Genomic DNA, 22,020 nt, shown 5'->3' on the forward strand with positions numbered 1-22,020 from the left:
TTACCTACTTTTTTCACTGACTTTTATTTATAGTACTCTCCACCTTAACATGCAGACAAAACTATCCAGGAAAACTGATCGTGGGGACAATCTAATAAACTGATAGAAGTAATTACAACATTTACCTTTTATTCATTTTGTTTAGATCTTTATTACATATTACAGAAAAAATCAAGTATTGTAATTGATTAAAATCCGGAGTTGGACTTCAATTTGTAGCTTTCCTAAAGTCTATCTGAAACTATATATCAATGTACAACTAGTGGGACAGTGCTGCTGTGATTTCACTGCAGAAAAAACAATGTTAGTACCTTATTACTGGAAATATAAAAATAATGTATGTAAGGGAAAGACCAGCAATATTAAATACCAGCCAAGTCATCTTACGAAGCGAGAATTCGGTGCTGTATAAAAACTAGAAGGTGAATACTGCTGAGATGTAACCAGGTTTATTGGGACCTGAGCATGAAGGTTAATATGGCATAAGAAATGAATATCGGAGTCCTGCACATCTTATACCTTTAGATAAAACTGAACATGGCAGTTTGAGGTTTTGAAATGGCTCCTAGTATTCACATTTCACATGAGTTCTCTAAAACGTCCAAAAAGGTAGCAAAGATATTTTAGCAAAATAGGCATTGGCAACCAAAACACACAAATTACGTCCAGCTTTAATTAAAGAGTCTGCCTTCTGCTGGCTCTTAAATGGCCCATTGTGTGAAGTATTAAAGCTCTAAACTCTGCATTTAGCAGATTTATAGTAATGCAACATCCAAGTGTTGGAAGTACAGTGGAAATCACTTAAGGGATTAGCTGCTAACATAGTAAAACATATAAAATGTACAGAGTGGTGCGATCCAGGGCTGAGGGTGGAATACATGATTAAAACCTGTATAACCAATAAGCAAAAATACACCTCCAGGCTTAGTACATTTTCATATACATCAGCAACTTTTAGTGGTGTGTGTGTAGCGGGTGGATGAACCTCAGAACAATAAACTTGATCAGTGAAGCTTTAAAAGAAAAATTCAATAGCCCCCAAGAATTATTATGTTAACTTTAAGCACCCCAGGACTATTGTAAACCAACCATTTTCAGGTAATGAAATACTAAGAAGTTTAAAGTAGACCATGCAGCGATCTGTTGAAATATCTAACTTCTCAACGATTTTAAGCTGGTCTTCAAGTAACTTTTTTTTACAAACACCTAAGACTGAATTGTGGTCCTAGAATGCAGCAGCAAATTTTCAGTATGGCGAGTTTTCACTACTGAAGAGGAATCACAGAGTGTCATGTGATTGTGGATGCAGGAAAGTAAAAACAGGGGAATCTAAATCTAATCTCTAGCGGTTGCAATAGTGCTGATTACATATACTTAACTAATGAAGAAATTGGAAATTGAATCCATTCATTTTTAAATAACCCACAAAATCCTCACAGTCTTATGGTGTTTTAAATTAATGATACACAAGTGGAAATACAGATTATTGCACCTGCCCACTGATGATTGGAATTTTAACAATGTAAAAAACAAAAAAACAAAATCAATGCGCCTCTACCAGGCAGTATAATCAGATTGGTGTGCAACAGAGCATGGTTAAGGAGCCACTGCCAAACTTGTTTAGACAGTGAAAGACCAGAAGAAAACCTTTGAGGTTATCCCTGTACTTTTCTCTAATGTAAGCATAACTACAGTGCTTGACTAAACATGAACACAACAGCAATTTTGACTTAAACTGTGTTGTGCACATATGTGTAAAATACTTCAATACACTCCTACCACAAAGCCTTGTATGAAACCAGAAGTATTGTACTCCACTGTCTTTCAACCTTTCCATGCAGTAACTGCCAATTGTGAAGCAAAGTAGGAACTTTGCCTAATCCTTTTTTGTAAATTTCTGCACTAGCCCAACCTGAAACTTGCCTAATGTTTTTGACCACACTTGGTAGGTCTTTTATATCTCAGGCTCTGTTCAGCACTGGCCTTAGAGCTGTATATGGTACGCTCTCCTTCTCCACTTTTTGACAATCTTTGTGGTGTGTTGGCCTTACCAAAATGGATTAAACTAAGGACAATTTAACGATATAATAACAAATGGTTTCAGATTATTTTATTTTAACAAATACTACCTAACATCTACAGTTTGTCCTAGGGGACGCCTGGAGTCTGGTGGTGTCAGTGGGACATATGGCTGGTGCTAGAAAGAACCCAAGAAAGTCTAGACCTTGACATGTGTGGTACAGCACCTTAGATGAGTTACAACTAACACAAAATTAAAATAATATAACTTAGTTTTTTGAGCAATTTTGAACACTTAAACAAGATATTTTTTTACAACAAATTCACAATGAATGGACAATAGGTGAATAAACATATTTTAAGACAAAGTACTGTATCATTGAGAATAAGACTTTACTCAGAGGACTGCTCTGAATTCCCAGGATTACTGGGGACAATTGTAACATAGCCTTTAGACAATTTGAACATGAAAAGAATGCATTCTACAAACCCAGGGGTGACCTTAATGCAGTAGTGAACAATCATGGTGATTACATGCAGTATAAAACCCTTCTACATGGCTACAGTACAACTCTTTGTAAGTGAAACCACACCACAACACAAACATATCCTGTTTAAGCTGTGCTGACGTCATAAGTGTGTTTACTGTCTTTGCTGGACAGCGTGCCACGGTTTTTGGCCCTAAGCAACGTAGAACAAAAAGTATTTGCGCTTATCCAAAACCCAGATTACCGCACACTTTCAAGGTACTGTAATTGATACACAAGTGAAGTTATCATCTGAGCATATTCCTAGGATGTGAAATGTTTTATGGACAATCTGCTACACTCACAATAAACCCTAAAGATAATACAAAAACATAAGTTTCAGAACACTTGGCACTGACAGATCTGGTCTGTTATTATATACCACTGCATGATATGCTGGTGCTATAAATACAGTTTAATATTAATAATAATAAAAAAAAATTAACAGCCAATACCATTATATGATACTGTAGAATGTTACCAGTTGGTCAAATAGTTCCAGCACTATGGACAGTGCTACCACAGCTATGCATATCATGTACACCGCTATCTATGTTTTGGGACGACTTTTTATGCAGTCTTTTTTCAATGTTTTTAACATTGGGGAACTCTTGAAATAACTTTTAGGTCTTCAGGGGAACCTGTGCTATCATTATGATCAAAATACTTTGGTCTGGTAGTCAGTGGGGGAAAGTCTCCCTTACAGATACAGATACCTTTACAGCTAAAAAGATCACTTGAATGGACTATGCGCAAGGATGACATGCTAATGCATTTTCTCATGGAAATTTTCTCAATAAAGCCAGTCTGTGTTAACAACAAGGGACTCTTATAAAGGGCTCCTTCATAGTGAAGTATGGTGGGATTCTTTATTTTATAATTTAGGTATTTTCTAAAGCTCATTAAACTAAACAAAATCCTACAAAGGAATCAATTGGCCTAAAAGAAAAATGCCCATATTCTAATCTTTTCCCCCAGTGTCCCCTTGCACCACTCACCCACATTTCCTAAAGTTGCTTCCACCTGAAGAGACCACTTCTCACCTTTTGAAAATCAACAAGTTAGAAGAGATGTATAAAGAATAAACTTTTGTACCTCCATACGTTCCTGTTTAACTTCATCAATTTCATCATCCTCCAATAGGGCCAGAAGTTCCCCGGTCTGATCAATGGAGTTCAAGAAATCTTGTGCTAGCTTCTGACGTTTATTTGCATTATTGTTGGCAGTCAGCTTCTCTGCATAAAAGGATAGCAGAAAAAATATAAATAATGTTATATATGTGTGGAAACTATGACACATTGCAGATGCAGCAAGCATAATAAAAGTGCATGGTGGAAGAATTACCAAATGTTGAGTTTTCAGCTGACTTGAAAAACAAGTGGCTGGGCTAATGAGAGAATCGGGTATTTGTCAACCATGTTACAAATCAAAGCTGCTTAACAGACATTCTGGTTCCCAATGTCTGTATAAATCTTTGTTTCATAAAAAAACGACAAATTTGCCAGAGCACCTTTAAGCACCCCAAAAACTTTGGTACAGGAAGACAGCTATAACCTATGCTAAGCAGCTATACTTGTTTCCTAAATCTTTTTACTGGTCTGGTATTGTGTTTTATTTTCAGTACAATTCCTTTTCACAATGACTTCAGTTTTGCTGTATTTAAAAGAAAATATAAAATAATGTTGTTATTCAAAGGGAAAAAGATGGTGTTTCTGCAGCATTACTAAGCTTGAAACCAGGGCCCAAAATTAATTTAGCTTGGAAAACCCCTTCTAATCTAGATTACAAGGAATAGCAAAATACTGGGAGGAAAGGGAGAATGTTCAGGACAACATGGGAACATTTGAAACAGAAATATGGAATGGTTGAAAATAAAATGAGAACATTCCTTTCAAGATAGTCAAAACTGTGCGAATAACATATATTTAAAAACCTTCTAAGTTATGTTAATTACTGCATAATGTCTTCCAAAAATACGCTTCTCTTTCCTGAAAGTTATTATTTCAGGTGTTTTAAATCTGCACACAGACCGTAAGATGGAAAAGGGAATATGGCAAGCCCTGAAAAGCTACTGATGTTTCTCATCAGAGCTGCCATATAATAGTAGGTCCAGCAGAGGTGAAGATGTTATTAAAACGTACTTATCCAACTCATGACATTCCAGATTCAAATTGTGCATAGAAGCAGACAGAACATTACAGACTAAATAAAAGTGCTGTTACTGTGAAAAGAATACAGATCGACATATTCAGTACTGAAACCTGGACAGAAATTGGCACTGTGTAGTTGGGTAGTTTTCGGAACAAGCCCCAAAATGTCCTCTGTCTAGTACATAAAAGGTACATGTGTCACCATCACAACACTCTTTTCTTCACGGTCATTTGAAGCTGAACTACACGTAAATCTAACATTGAAAAACACATGGGGCCTGATTTATTAAAGATCTCCAAGGCTGGAGAGGATACACTTTCATAAGTGATGCTGGGTGATCCAGCAAAACTGGAAAGGAATTCTTCAAAGTAATTTGCTAGCAAATATTTTGAATCCTGGACTCGATCCATTCCAGGTTTGCTCCATCACCGAGCTTCACTTAAAAAAGTGAATCTTCTCCAGGCTTGGAAAGCTTTAATAAATCAGGCCCATTGTAGGGTAAATGCGAGTTGTTTTACCTGCAGAAGGATTTGCTATTCTGGTTGCCCTGACCAGACTTTTCTTTGCCGCAGTGAAGCAATACACCCTGGTAAACTCTCTAGCTTATTTAAGTGATTAGACAGTGAACCATTCGTCTGTTCATTTTATACTCTCCTTTTATACTGTTTCTTGTAACCTTTTATCCCCCCAGCACACCATATTGAATGTTGCCCCCTCCTTACCTTTCTCTGCTGTTGTACAGAAGATTACAATGGGGGAATACATATTTAAAATCAGGCACATGCAGCAGTTGTGTTTCTGTTCTAAGATATACCTGTATTATTAGAGGATTTTAATTATTTGCTTGAATAAAGTAATGTATTGCAGCTTTCTAAATTTTAGATGTAGCAGCTACAATAGTTTTATTTTTTCAAGTACGTTTTTGTAAGTGTACAACTCATCAGAAATCATGTGAACTGAACAGACATTTAAATAATTTTACCAGCTATTTTTATTTTCGAACTTGTAAAAAAAATCTCCTTCAATGCAAAACAGCTCACAAGAGGAAAAGGTTTTGAAGTACAAAGCAGAGGATTATATTAGGGTGACAATATAGATACAGTACAGCGAGTAAATTATGTCATCCTAGTTTAGAAATTGTGTTACCGACAACATCACCACGTTAAATTAAATGAAAACATGTCTGAAACTAATGAAGTCACCACATCTAAGGATTGACAAGCTCCAATAATATACACATATGTATTTTTGGGATTAGAAATGCTTTGAAAATTAAGTCCTGAATAAGTATGAATCCTTAAAAGCATTAATGTTCCTAATAGCAACCAGTTACTTTGTCTCATTCTTCCAGGAAAAGTTATGAATGAAAGAGATGTGCTGGCATTTTATTTCAGTTGCAACCACAGAAAGCTGAATAATCAGTGAACCATAAAGGAAATTATTACACTCCACGAGCCATTCTGTTGGCACAGACTCTGGCCTGGAAACACACATGGAACACCTCTCTGTGCCCATGTCTGCATAGCCTGTGCTGCGGAATTCCTGCATAATGCACAAGAAGCTGTCCTCTGCAATCAGCTTCAAAGCTACCCCTTCTGCCCATTGTCACCACACTGAAATTATACACGCTGAAATCAATTAGTGGCTTAATCAGTCCCAGTTTGAGGAAATATTCCTGAAATAAAACAGCTCCCTTATAACAAGGGTGGTGTGCTTATCTTACCAATTCGTAAATCCTTCTTACCTCTCCGGCGGAATGCACAGAAGCAAGTTAAAAGAAGCAAAAAACAAACTAAAATGTATAAACTTTGTTGTGAATGATTCATGTAGCATTTTATTAATGTGAAAGCTGGACATCAGTAATCTCAGCTGTGTAAGATTTTAATATTTAGGTGTTACTAGTGTAGGCACTTTTATTAGTCTTTATGTACTGGCAGCCAAGCACAGTCTCCTGCAGGGATAATGCTGAAAGGAGAGAGTAGAGGGAACAGAGGATTACCCTCATCAGTGTGCTACTGCACTTTCACCATCTAATCAGCAATTTGAGGGTTTGTTTTTCAACAAACTGGGCTGCTGCTAGGTTGTGCTATCTGAAAGGAAAGCCTGGATCACAAAACCGCTTCCAGAATGTCAAATCCTTTGGCAGGTAAAGCATTACCCAATTATGTATATCAGTAGCTTGTTCCACTGTTCACCTGCAGTTCAGCTTTAAAGACTACTTTATTTTTTTTTTTAATAAGTATAATTTTAGATAATGATTCCCCTCCATACTTGATTGAAATGATTCCTTTGACGTCAAAGACTTGATGATCACCAATTCTAAACAGCAAAAACCTTTAGTATATTAATACTAAAGTAAATGTACACATACAAAGCAGAGGAGTTTTAATTAGGAATGCCTCTTGGTTCCCTTTTGTTGTGAGTTGTAGTTTACACCATGCTATGGACTCATGTGATAGCACTGAAGGACCCAATGCTGATATCCTCAAGTAATAATGTAAATTATCTCAGCACCATCACAGTCATATTTTCTTCCATACTAGTAACACATATTTTCCCTGACCAGTGGAGTGAGAAGGAAAGGCGAGTATATTGTGAGATGTACATGTACCTTTGCACCTGAATGTACAAAGTTTTTTTCTCTATTTTAGCTGGTTAAGGTTGTAATAAGGCATTGACCATAGCACCCACCTTCAATATCTTCTTCCTCTATGCTTTTAAGGACTTTGGATTTGTAGTCTCGAAACACCATGTATTTCAGTAACCGTTTCAGCTTTTTCTGTAGAGGAAGAAAATAGTAACTATGAAAAGTTTTGATTTATCAAGATATAATTTCTTTTTATCTGCTGCATCCATTTCTTACCAGCAAAATATGCAAGGCACAACACGCACAGAACAGCAGATATGTCAGACAACTACCGGTAGCACTCTAAGACAGCAATATACTTCAGCATTTACACAGCTGATTTGTGCACTAAAACAGACAATTGTCATCTACTAGGTATGTACATTTTCACTACAGAATAGGAACATATACCCCTGATGGTACTGCACTATCCAAACACTCTTAAATGACCCTTTAACCTCTTCTCCTAATCCACAACCAACACCTAAACCCTAAACCTGTTTTAATAAGACTTTTTTTTTAATACAAAGTCTACTTTTAACTCTAACCCTATTCCTAAAATCCTTACCACTACTCTAACCTAAATCCCAACACACAAAGCAAGTGCTGGGATTATCATCTGGTGCAACATAGCACAGACATAAATTCACATGCCCATCACACTTTGAAGAGATACCCATTTACCTGGGACCACAAAGGACCATGCTTGGGGAACCCTGGATACAGCTTTCTATGCCTTTCATACCCCAGATGTCTTTATATAGCTGGTAAGATTGCAAAAATAGGTAAAGGCGATCGTGTTTCCCGAGTTCTTGGACCTTTACTATTCTGTCAGATGTAACACTATTGTACTATATTGCTATTTTATATTGACTTATTTTCAGGCCAAATTTGTTTTGTTCTGTTTTGGTTAGGTGGACGAATGACAATGCACAATGTTATTTTTTACTGTATTTTTTCTGTAACGCAAAAGCTGTGCTGAACATTAACATTTTATGTTTTGGATTGGATTATTCCAGCTTTGTAATTTTCTATGTATAAAAAATTAAAGCTAATAAAAAATATTGAAAACAAAGGACCATGTTTGTCCAAAGGTCTTTTCTTTTCCATGACTTTACGCTTGAAGCTTAGTGAACTGTGCAGAGACGGCAAATAAAAAGTATTAAAAATAAATTTATGCTTTTAGATTAAATAAAAATCTAAGAAAATACCTTATCTTTACGCATGAGGAAGAGGATGTCTTCAGGAGACACCACCCGTGCCCCTCTCATCTGAGACACTTCAGCAGCTTGCTGCAACTACAATAACAAAAAAAACACATATACAAAATAAAGGTCAGCTAAGAGTGATATTACGCTTCAGATATGAAAAATATACAAATACATTTAATGTACAGTTAACATCAAAGCTACTTTACTATATCTCTATATCCTTTTATTAGATTTTTTTAATTAAAAAAAATCTATGCACATTTTCATTCTGGGGTCATGTAGAGAGTTCATCAAACACACCCCTGACACATTACTCCCACCCTCATATAGTCACTATTTCTTTATTAAAGTAACTTGAGACAAAACTTCATCTGAGTAAGGGTCCCTAATGGGAACTTTCATCTCACCTGCTAATAACAGAAACACAGACAATAACAAAAAAATTTTTGTTAGGTACAGGATCTGCACTTTTGCTTTATTTTCTGTTCACCTGTACTGTCATAATGACAACTTGATCTTCTTGTGATCTTCCTTTTTGGTCTACAGCATTTTCAGCTTTCAAAGTACCCAAAATTATAAACATATATCGCCATATTTTAACATACTTCTGAATGTGACAATCCTTTTGACAAGTGAGGATCTTTCAGCTGATTTCCACTTAATCAAAATAGAATGAACAGGCTGTTCACCAGAGATAAATGGTTTATTTGTGTGCAAATAGGGTCATTTTATGGCAAATAGCCTGTTCACTCTCTATCATTAGGCCCAAAAAGTTTTCAAAAAAGTAGTCTTCTGCAGTAGATTTGGTGTTAAAGTGAAACAAAACCCACAATACTCACCTGTCCCTGTTCTGTGGCAGGGAGCCACCATCTTCTTCCTTCTTCTCTTTCTCCTGGCAATCTTTTGCCAGCTTGATTGCCTGGGCCGGCATGGCACAACTCCTGCATTTTCATTTATTTCCGGCAAGCGAAAGGGAAGTTGGGATTGCCAAGTATCCAGCTCAACTTTTTGGACAGTTTCCCAGACCGGTCAAGCAGATAGGAGGGATTATTGCAAAAGCTACTCCATTTCTGCAATAATGATCTGCATGTTTATGTATTTTTAGAAGTGGAACTTCAGTTTTCTTTTTAATATTAACAATACCATTCACTGGAAACCCTTACACACAATAATTTGAAGGGGTATCCACACACTCTTGGTCATACATTATAACTAGGAATAATGGAAGCCTCCATATAAAGTTCTTATATAACTGCATACACAAGAACAAAGATTTACATAGAATAATTTATAAGGATCACATGTGCAACATAAGGAAAAAAGAATTCTTAGAAGTAAAAAGGAGAAGCTGTATAAATGGGAACATTAAACGTGCATGTTACTTGAGTTGACAAGAGCTCGAAGTGCACCTGAAAACTATTTCATGAAATTCTAGCTCTCTCCATCTCCAGCACTCGGGCAATACTTCACTCAATACCACTGTCTGAATTGGAGCATTAATAATTTTTCAGATCTCATGCTGCTAAGATTTGAATTAGGTCTATTCACAGGTTTGAAGGAATCAACAAAAACAGTAGCTGGGTCCAATATCTGAATATAAAAAGGGAGGGAAAGGGGTTGATCTCGGAAAAAAATATACAATTTCAGAGTTGGCAAAATGACACTGGCTGATGACTTCGGCCCATAAATCATAATACAGGAGCGCATTAATTTTTTCCACACTAATCAAGCGCGCACAAAACATTAACTGTATCTGCTGCAGACAACACAAAACGTTCGGCGTGAAACCTTAGCAAAATTTCCCCCCGTAAAATTCACTTGGGCCCTTACTGCTACAAGCAGGGCAGGGCCTGAGGGAGCTTGCAGGAACTTATAAGCAACAGAAATATAATCTAACTTGAAACTGCCCTGGAAAATGTAAGAATGTGAAAAATGATCATCCTATTTGCTTGGCAGGAGTAGAATCAACTTTTATTCTGATTAGATTCAGGGCATATGAGGTAGTTTTCTTTTCCACTAGGAAAAAGGGGAAAGAAAAGAGATTTTCAGAAGCAGCTGCTACTTGTAGCAAATGAGAAGTAGTCTTCCGCTTGTGCTTTACTTAAAAGCTGGATTCTGGATAGCAAAACACCACTTCCATAAGATCATCAGGATTTGGTGTAGAGTTTTGGCTATAGATTCAAACAAGCAGTGACAAGGACTGGGGCAACCTACAATACAATGTCTTTAGAGGATAAAAGATTTAATGCGGACCTATCACCAAAGTTTATATATATATATATCTATATATATATATATATACAAAGAAAAAAAAATGACCTTAAACTGTGTTAAAGATATATGACTTGGGTAAGACATTAGATTGTGAGCCCCTTTGAGGGACAGCTAGTGACAGGACTATGGACTCTGTACAGCGCTGTGTAGTATATTGGCGCTATAAAAATACTGTGTAATAATAATAATGCCAGGAGGCTTCAGGCTGAAATGGGGGCTATGTCACCCGATCTGGCGTCTGCGTAGGATGAAGACAGAAGAAGATGGCAGCACCCACCGCTTCCTCATAGAGAAGGAGGATTCCAGAACGGCGCAGGACCGAATCGAAGACAACGCTAGAGGGATCTGTGGAATTAAAGGTAAGTATGATTTTTTTAATCTAAATTACACTTTTGGTGCTTTGATCACCCCTAACAATGTTATTGTCCCCTTAATACTTATGTAGTTGTCATGTGCATTATTGCAAGATAAACTTATCTAATATGCTTGCCTATAGGTTAATTAGGCTAATTGATCTTTGCTATCTGTGTCCTTTAATTCCTGTCCAAGATCCACAACAGGAAACGAGGAAAAAATCTTCTGGTGCCCTCTTGTTCACAGGACAACTGTAAATTATTTTAATCTCTGTTCACCATCTATCACAATGACAGAGAGGATGAATGTTTTTAGTAGAAATATAGCAGTTTAAACCTGAGAGGGGTTTTAACACTTTAACTCCACTATGTATGAGATTTAAATGAACTTAAGAAAATCAACCAATTAACAAGTCATTATTTAGTTCTGCTTTGCTGCATGTCTCACTTTATCAGTGTTTCAATACCAGTACAAACAAGGTTTATTACAGCTCCACGCACTCTATAAATGGGATAGGGGCAATGACAAAATAACAGAGTGTGATAAGTCTGCGTTCTATGCAAGAATCGTGACAATATGGATTTATGTCAGTGTGGTATCTTTTTTGGAGGCAGGAGTTCAGAACAATATAGATGCCTAGGGCAGGGGTCAGCAACCTTTACTATCAAAAGAGCCATTTAGCTTCCTCTTCCACTAAAGAAAAATAGTCTGGAGCCGCAAAACATAACACAGTTTATAAACTTTTAAAAGTTTTATTTTTTTAATTTTACCTGTTAGTAAAATTATGTGTGCATGTGTAGGCCTACTTGAAATAAATTAAACATTGAACTATGCCCCTAGAAGCCTCCAGCTTCTAACGTATCATCCTGTTACATTAGAAGCTGGAGGCTTCTAAAGTAACAGGGTAGATTTTTTGGATGGGCAGAGTTCTTTAAGTTCTGACGATGCCTTAGCGATGAAATTTTAAGAGGTGTTAGGCACAGGTGTCCCTCATTTGCAGCTTTAATTTTGTTCACCTGTACCCCCCAATCTTGAGAAATTGGGGTTCAGGTGCTAGAAGCCTCCAGCAGTGTGTAACAGGGTAGATTATTTTGATGGGCAGAGTTCTTTATTTTCTGATAATGCCTTAGCGATTCAATTGTAGGTGGTGTTAGCCATAAGTGTCCCCCACTTGCACCTCTAATTTTGGTCACCTGTACCGACCCCCCGTTCCAGGGAAATTGGGGTTCAGATGCTAGATGCTTCCAGCAATGTGTAACAGGGTAGATTTTTTTGATAAGCGGAGTTTTTATGAATTTTTAGGAGGTGTTAGCCACAGGTGTCCCGTACTTGCACCTCAAATTTTTTTCACCTGTACCCCCGTTTCCAGATAAATTGGGGTTTAGGTGCTAGAAGCCTCCAACAATGTGTAACAGGGTAGGGGTTTTTGATGGGTGGAGTTTTTAGGAGGTGTTAGCCACAGGTGTCCCCCACTTGCACCTCTAATTTTGTTCACCTGTACCCCCTTCCTGTTCCAGAGAAATTGGGTTCAGGTGCCTCCAGCAATGTGTAACGGTAGATTTTTTGGATGGGCAGAGTTCCTTATGTTCTGATGATAGCCTAAAGATTAAATTTTAGGGGGTGTTAGTCACAGGTGTCCCCCATTTGCACCTACATTTTTGGTTTTGTACATCTCCCCGTTCCAGAGGAATTGGGGTTCAAAGGAGGGGGATGTCATTGTACACACCCATTTGTACACGCCCCGTGGTAGATTTATTTCACTGGTAGATTTTTTTCATTAGAACACCGGATAGGGAATCCCCCTCCTCCGCAGTGTCTTGGGAGGAAGGGGATCCCCCATCAGAGATCTCCCCGCGGCAGCCGAAGGGAGCCACAACAAGGAGGCTGAAGAGCCGCATGCGGCTCCGGACCCGCAGGTTGCAGACCCCTGGCCTAGAGCGAAGAGTACAAGCCCTGCCAATATCTAAAATTCCCCGAATTCAATGAATGAGGAAAGAAAAAAAAAAGTTAAATCTCCATCTAGGTGCCCCAAATGATCTTTTTTTCACAGAGTGGAGTAGTCACTGATTCAGGTATATAAAGATATTTTTTTGAATCTGGAACAGAGCCTCATTAGGAGACAAACTGGTATCTTTATCAATATATTTTAAGAAGTAAGGCCCTAGATTTATGTGATTTTTCTTACATTTGCACAGGAGAGGGTCTTAATCTTAGGCATATCATACAAGCACTTTGGGATATAACTGAGTAAAAACTGCAATATAGTGCAATGTCAAAGAGAAGAATGCAATGGAGTAGAGACACATTGTGTGTTCAATCTGGTGAGGATGGGGCAAGATTCTTATTTCTAGATACTTAAAGGTTGGCACAATCAATATGGGGAATTAATGTGATATAAAAAATTGGGTCCGATTACTTAGGATGATATGACTAGATTTTCCCAATTAATTTTCAATACAGAATAGGTACCAAAGGGGCTTTTTGTATCTGTGACAGAGTCTAAAGATGGGGTAGTGTCATCTGCATATGGCAGATTGTCTGCATTAATCCAAAAATAAAGTGAAACCATCTTTAAAATTGAAATCATATTTGAATTTGCATGACAGGCGATGTTCCTTCTGCAATAATGTGCCTGATCTCTCAGGGTTTCTGGCATCAAATCTTAGGTAAGCATGCGCCATGGCAGCTTTGGTTGCCATAGAAACCCGGCGATCCCGGTTTCACTTATGTGTGCAAGAATGAAGAAACTCCTGTGCAGTTACTTCATTCCGGCACAGCCAATCAAGGCGGCCAAAGATCATCTGCAGCTGGAAGAAGAGAAGAAAGATGGCGGCACTTAAAATGTGGATCGGTTGCACAGATTTAATTCTACTTTAAAGCTCAGTATCCTGCCATAGAATATTACAAGAAAAGAAAGCCCTAAAGGCAAATTAATATATGAGGTTTAGCAGGGGGCAATCCAGGGGTGGACATAGTGAAGTGCAAAGTGTGCCACTTTATGAGGGCCCCAAACCCTCCTCAGCCAAAAGGGGCCCCAAATCAGTTGAGCACAGGAGCCCACTGTTGTCAAGTGTGCCATTGGGGCAGCTCTATGTGGTTCCTCATTTAGGTGAAATAGTTTTTTTTTTTTTTTACCAATTTATTCCAGTTTGAATTGGTGTCTCCTAAGTCAACCTACCTACCAAACTTCAATGCAGTTAAAGGCCTTCACAGTGACAAGTGAGACCCCAAATTATCTTGTTGTAATTGTACCTTAACAAGTTTGATTTTACGAGCATAAAGCCAACATGGTTGGAGTGATCAATTGATGTAACAACCTTATTTAATGCCCTGATTGGGAATTTAGCCAGGATTTTTACATACTTGGTTAACGTTTATAGGGCAATATGAACCTGAATCCAGAGGGACCTGCCAAAGTATAAGTACAATATTTGCAGTAAAATAAGGGAAATGGTATTTTTGTAGTCATTGTAGAGACTTTTTAACAGTATAGGAAAGAAAATATCATAGTTCTTATGTATTTCAGTTGGGAGTTCACTGATTCCTAAAACCCCCTTGTATGGAAAGAGTGACCAATCAAATCCCTTCCAAAGAAAATAGTGAATCTAAATAGGTCCAGGGCTAAGGTTATAAATGTTATTTGTTATTGATAGCTTTTAAGAGTGACGGAGTTATGTGTTACCTGCAAGAAGAATGTCACATTCTGAACACTCCCATCGCTCCTAATGCATTACCATATGCAACTGTGAGATTCAGTGTCAGGCCCACAGGAAACAATAAATACATTTTTGGAGTCTCTCAGACAGTTAGTAAAGAAAATTCTTAACATTCCCCTTTCTATACAAATAGACAAATACTAATAATAAAAACAAGAATTAAAGCTGAATTTTGGAGGCAAAGGTTTTTTTTTTTAGCTCCAAGGGCAGGGGGACCCAATTGCAAAGGTTCATTACTCGTTTTTTTCCTAGGGGATGATACAAAAGAAAAAAAACCTTATCTAACTCCTTCCTCATGCAGCAGCCATCGCTCCCATCAGTTTCACAAAACTGATTTCCAGCAACCTCTGTATATGTGCCATTGACTGGCCAGTCTGTCAGCTTTGCACTAAATGTAATAACGCCAAGGATCTGTCAACAGCCCAGAGTATTGGAGGAGAGTGTCCCCTGCTGCTGGAAAAAGGTGTAAGGTAGGTTTTTTCCATCATCCTGTGGAAAAAAGGGCAGTTACCACTTATAGTGGGGAGGGGAACCCACTGCAACGTTAAAAGGAACTTTGTCCACAGTTCAGTTTTTATTTGGTTAAAGCCTTCACAAACCAGAAGGAAATGCATCAGACTCAGAACAAAGTTTTGGTGCCAATGTCTTCTTTCTGACCATCTTTCCACCATGTAATGGTCACATTAAAGTGTATGATGGGGAATGAGCACCATTTAATCACCTCCATATGTTAACACTCCTGTTGTACAGGGGTCACTAGGAGTTTTACACATAGGAACAGCTCATGTAATTACACCCAGTAAAGGCCTGTTAACTTTGTAATAGTGTGCTGACATTTAATGAGAGGTGCTAGCAGTGGAATATTAGAACCTCAATTGCATTTCAGAAAGCTTATAAAGCCTAACAGATAGCAAAGAGTTGGCACTGATACTATGATACAATAAGAGAACATATAGGCAGAGGTTATGCAAATATGAAAAAAAATCTGCTTTGGAGTTCAACAGAATATTTAAACGACAAATGAAATTACAATGGACAAAAAATTATGGAACCTGTAACCTAATATTTTGTTGTATAATGTGAGGCAATCACGACAAACAACAATTCCTGTATCGATCAATGAATTCTGAGGTTTGACTCACATTTCCACATGTTCAATAGGATTCCAATCAGGGTGAATAGAAGCCTTCTAAGTCCCATGTATTGTTCTCAAGTCATTCTTCAGTGTTCATAGCTGTGTAATTTGGGTCATTACCCTCTTGAAGAATCCATAACCAATGACTGAGACAGGAATTTCTGACAGTAGCAGGATGTATTACTTCAGAAAGTCTTGACATTTCATTGGTTCCTTCACAGACCCAAGGCACCTTGACATAGTAAGAAACTTCTTTTCTGTTGGTCTGTGGACACTTGGCCAAAAATCTCCAGTTTTGTCTCTTCTGTCCGAGTGACATTATAACTTGTCAATATGCATTTTACAGATTCCAGTGTGGCCCTGGTATGTTTTTTTAATAGTGGAGCCCTGCTGGGTCTTCTTCAGGCGAAACCAAAATTGATACTTTTCTATATTTTATTTTACTATAGAAGACTTTATTGGTGAAATATGAGCGAGGAGTTCCTGGGTCTGCATACTTGATAAAACCATTAAGAAGGTTTTTACTGTCCACTTTGGATTTTTAAAAGGTATTTTATATTAAATTATAATTATATTATATATAAATATTTTATACTATAACGAATGCCTCAGGATGAGTTGTAAAACACAAACCAGCCAGGTAGACAGATACAGCCAGGGATTTTGGAAGGCAGATCTCATTGTTGGAATATCCAACCTATGCTGACCTATGAAGTCAGCAGGTTACTAGACTACACCTACAACTAACGTTTGGAGACAACCGAACATGTTTTTTCAATTATTTAGCTGGGGTGTGTCAGTAGGGGGATTTTCAAATCTCTTTTATAAATGCAAAGCCAATGTGAGGAGTGATAAACTAGTCTCCTAATACTGTTAATTATCTCAAAGCAAGTGCCAAGTGTGAGTAAAATAAAGACACCTCATCTATTTCATCATAGACACACAATAACTGTCTGTGCTGATTCACCGATTCCAAGTGTACTCGTGAGAATTAGCTCAGTGACCCTTGCCAACTTAAAGTGAACCTATGCCTGCATGTATGGTCACATACTTTGTAGAGAAAACTGGTTGTGCTTTTGTGCAATTGTCAACCAGCGATTAGTCACGATCAGTCTATTAATATGATGGGTAGACTCAGTGATCATTAGTGATGTACACCTAAGCTTCTAACCTTAAAAGAAAGTCAACATTTCCATAATGGCATGTCCAGGACACATGAGATCTATCTTTGCCTATATTCACTAGATGCTGCTGATTTAACGGCTATAGTACACACAGGAATGTTTTCACCTACAACTTGATTTGTGTTCCAATAAAACAATTTGATCAAAAAGGAAACTGAAGGTACTACAAATAATAATGTTTAGTGTTTCAAAAAGCTGGTATGTATTGATCAATGATCAAGTACATTCCATGGGAACTGGGATTTAAATTCCAAATATTTCTATCTGGGAAAAACAGCCAATAAAGCAAATTCTCGTACATGCATTGTCAGTGTTTTGGAACTTCAGACAAATCAGTTATTAAAGGAATAGTTGATTGAGTATGAAACTGGCAGTGGATCTGCTTGTGTGTACAAATCCTGAGCATAGGATCATAGAGTTACTTCAATGTAGAACTGTTATCATAAAGTAAAAATATGGTGTTATCAGCCCTTTAATTCAGGATTAATGCAGTTACAGTAAACAAGTACTTGAGAACTTCTATTGGAAAAAATAACCAAGCAAATATTATCCTACCTGAAGAGCATTTCATGCAAGGATCTGAATAAGAAGGATGGATTTGTGAGAAGGCAAGTGTTTATTGATGAAGACTGCTGAGTTTTTTGGTTCTACATTAGATGTCCCTTTTGCAATAAACATATTTACTTGCTTGTTCCTTACCTTTTATAAAAAACAAACATGTGCATGCATATTGTCATCCAATCAAGAGGGCCGAAGATCAGGAAATCCAAAAGAGAAAAGAAAGGGGACAGGTATTTGTATTTTAAAAATTGTGATCACTGGATGTTCCAGAATTTCTTGTTTTAGTAATTCTTTTGCAAAGTCTTTATTAAAAATGAGTGAAATATAAAAAATTCTAATCAGACATGCATGTTTATTTCATTGCAGAAGAGACAGACGGTATCCTGGACCTATCTGGTCATACTTTTTTTTTTAACTTTTAGCTATAGTTACGCTTTAATGCACAAAAACATATGTATAAATGAATACAAATGTGTAAATAGAACAGTGTCTCAGAGGTTAGCACTCTGGTCTTTGCAGCACTGGGTCCCAGGTTCATATTGTGGCCAGGGTAGACTTTCTCCATGGAGTTTGCATGTTCTCCCCATGTTTGTGTGGGTTTCCTCCATGTACTCCGGATTCCTCCCACATTCTAAAAGCATGCAGGTAGGTTAATTCACACTCCTCAGAATTGTCCTTAGCCTGTAAAAATGACATATGACTATGGTGGGACATTAGATTGTGAGCCAGTGAGATTGAAGACTTTGTCAAGCATTGCATAATATGTTGGAGCTTATATAAATACTGGATGAAAATAATAATATAGTGCCGTGGGTTTACATATGAATGATTTTATTTTTAAACCTATTTTCACATTGGTAAGATAAGTGCAGATGACTTTCTAGGTCTATACTCCTGTGTCTACTTTAAGAGGTCTCCCTCTGCCTGTTGGATTTTTTATTTAGTTTATGTAATTGAAAGAGCTCAAAGACATAAACTTCCAGAGTGAAGACCTCCATAAATATCAGTGTAAGTTCCTACTATTAAAGTATCCAAACAAAAGAAGAATCCCGGGGATGATAGCCTGTTGTGCCACACCCATAATTAAAATATCAGTTTTTCCTGGATTGATTGGAAGCTATCCTTGGTTCAGAGGCATTACATTCAATAATGTACAGCAGCGCTGCGTAATATGTTGGCGCTATATAAATCCTGTTTAATAATAATAATAATAAATTCACTTAGGGCCTTTAAAACATTGGATCATTTTTCGCATCTGACAGTATGTGTCCAGTTCTATCACGCTGTGAGTATACAGAAGATAAATGATGAACAGTGACACTGAAAAGCAATGAGCCACGTGCAGTGTAACAATGCACTTTTGACCCACAGAGAAACACAATGCTGAGGATAAACCAAACACAGCACATCGCTGCCAGCAAATTCACGAGCTCCACAGAGTGATCCCTCTTAATACTTTGTAATCTTGTTGAGCTGCACAGCTACTGCTGGAATACAGTGTTACTGTAAATAGGCAATTATGGTATTTTTACAAACAATGGACTGCTTATATCAATCATGAATATATAGGCTTGTAAAACACTCAGGAATTCTGCCGTGACTTGACATACAAAAATGCCATCACAGTATTTGTCTGTAGAGAGGGAAAAATACAAGAAGCAAGTTTCACATGAACCTGGACCCATACAAGTGGTATCTGTAATAAGGCTATGGAAATTGCAATCAGATTTACCATAGCAACTGTTTTTTTTTTTTTTTCAGTGCAGCTGATGGATGACTGCAACATTTTCAACCGAGCTGAAGTCGAACTAAAGGGCAATGTCCCTTCCGCAATAATTATTCTTACCTGTATGATCGGCTGGCTCGAACCGTCAAAATCTCTAATAATGTGCATGCACAGCACAGCGTTGGTTGCCAAATTATCCAGCACATCCTGGATTCCCCTGCCGTTGCCGGCACTGAATAAACTGTTTTGTCTGTATAGGAAGATATGTCATCCTGGACCAGCCAAGATGACCAGAGATTGCAAAAAGAAAGATGATGGAAAAAGTTGGGAGCGCCCTGCAAAAGAATAGAGACAGGTAAATATAACAGGTTTTAGTCTAGCTTCAAAGCAGGACTAAACCCACATGACTCACCTATCAGCGTTCTATTGCAGGGTCCCCCAACTTTCTCTTCTTACTCTTGGAGATGATCTTCGACCATATTGATTGGCCAGCCCAGGATGATGTAATGGCATGCAAAGCTGAAGCTGCACATGCGCTCCCAAGAATTGTTGCTAGAAATCCAAAGCAATCAGGCAGGTATAACACAATATTGCAGAAATGACATTGACTGTCCTTTTCTATAATAATTACCTGCCTGATTGAGCATTTGTAAAATTGAAATTTGGTTCCACTTTAAGGTTGATCTGATCACTGTGCTAGCAATTTTGTGCAAGAGTTAAAGTAGATCAACACCCAACCAGTACACTATAAATAAAAAAACTAATAAGTGTACTTTCTAATAATGAGTAGCACGGTGTAATCTGGCATTTGTTCTTGTTTATCTGGGGTTTTATTTGCCTCTCTTTATGAAGGACGAGATGATTTTTTTTATTAAGTCCTGATTCATAAAATCTTAGAATTTACAGGGCATATTTTCTTTTTCTTATAACTGTGTACTAAATTGTTTTTTTTTTTTTTTTTTATAAAAGTTGTGTTTTCTTAAGCACAGGTAAAATAAGAAACCTTTATTCCTGTTTGGCTATGAACAACACACATTTTTCCAAGCTTTTAGCCCCAGTGTGGGCTCTTAACAAATGCTCCTTTTTTAACCCAAATAATACGAAATGCATTGTGTTTGTTTACGGCTGCCGTGTCACAAGGTTTGGCAGCTTGATTGTGTTCTACAACATACCCAATTTATTTTGTCTTCTCAAGGTATTTATATATGTTTCACAATGTGCAAAGAATGCCATAATCTACTGTTTTAATGTATAAAACAAGCAGTAGTCCCGTCAAGGCAAAAAGAACCAACTTTCTCCAGATGGATCTCATTTTGGAGCTCCCTTAGTATACACAGCACATCACTTAAACCAAATGAACTTTTAAATCAATAACATGTACATCGAGCTTCGGTAGACTTGAGTAAATTGTTAAAAAATAAACATTTGTGTCAAAGATGAAAAATAGAACCCTGCCCATATATTTTTTACATTATCTAAAAAGCTTTCATGTGCAGAAAACTCTGAGGCCATTACTTGAAGACGCCAGTCAAAAAGCAATGGGCACAGATTCAAGAGTTCACATATTAAAAAAGCATTGGGAATGGATTGTTTGAGACATTTTCGTCTAGTCGGCAAAACGGCGCAAGGGCCCCCTCCAGCCATGAAAGCATTAATTATTATGAGCGAGATCTGGAAGGTTTATAACGTACCTGTTGTTGTAAATGTGTCTTAGGAGATGTGTAAGGCTATAAATTGCAGCACATCGTAAAAATGACAAGAGTTCTAGGTCAGGAGGTCTTCGCTGACAAACAAAAATGAGTTTACATGTAAAGAGCAATGAGCATAGCAAAGTGCAGTTACCAAAAATCAACCAATCAAATTTCCAATAGGAGATTGATGAATTGCGAATTCTGTTTCCTACAAGTGACTGATCTTTGCTTGAAATGTCACACAATATTCCTGAACAGAACTCCCAATTTTCTGGCACAGCAGCTACAGCAACATAAATTTTAGCACAAATCATTTCTACCGCATTTATGATACACAGTGCACAACCAAACAATTAAAGGAGAAGTGCAGTAAACTATACCAAGATAAAAATGAAAAGCCCAATTAAAAAAAAAAAAAAAAACTTTTTAATGTAATATTGACTTCCAATTTAAAAATATCCCCTTGTTATGCCCATTGAAGATTAACCACTTGCTCTGCGCTTATCCTTGCTCTGCCCCAGCCTGGGACTCAACAGAAATGAGCTTACCTGTCTGTCTGTTCCTATATTTTCCCCCTATTCGCTTGATTCCTAATAGTGGATTGGTGTCCTGCATTTTTCCTCCCAAGAGGAACTGCAAGAGGCTAATATAAAGTCAGATTCAGATACTTACACTGCTCGGATTCATTTGTGATATTTATATCTTCCTAGAATTTAGATTTAGTTTATCCCATTCCAAAAAGGTGTGTTCTGTACTATCCTTCTCTTCACATTATGTAACAGTGCCCCTTATATTCCTGGTCAATGGAAGGGGGAATAAATGTCCCAGCATAGGTGTCAGTGGAA

General features: G+C 37.5%; 1 protein-coding gene across 3 annotated transcripts in view; it reads right to left on the reverse strand.

Annotated features, from left to right (window-relative positions):
- Nucleotides 1-22,020, reverse strand: part of SUPT3H (SPT3 homolog, SAGA and STAGA complex component) — a 270,705-nt gene that overhangs the window by 71,692 nt on the left and 176,993 nt on the right. For 2 of the 3 annotated variants that reach the window (XM_072407412.1, XM_072407411.1), the window contains exons 4-6: nt 8,535-8,621; nt 7,389-7,476; nt 3,642-3,781 (exon numbers count right to left, since the gene is read on the reverse strand). In XM_072407412.1, the coding sequence (XP_072263513.1) occupies nt 3,642-3,781; nt 7,389-7,476; nt 8,535-8,621 (315 nt within the window). Of the gene's footprint in view, nt 1-3,641; nt 3,782-7,388; nt 7,477-8,534; nt 8,622-9,373; nt 9,493-22,020 lie in introns of those variants that run through there. The other variant, XM_072407413.1, reaches the window with a different exon arrangement.

Source organism: Pyxicephalus adspersus, chromosome 4 (assembly GCF_032062135.1).
Source record: "Pyxicephalus adspersus chromosome 4, UCB_Pads_2.0, whole genome shotgun sequence".
NCBI classification, from domain to species: domain Eukaryota; kingdom Metazoa; phylum Chordata; class Amphibia; order Anura; family Pyxicephalidae; genus Pyxicephalus; species Pyxicephalus adspersus.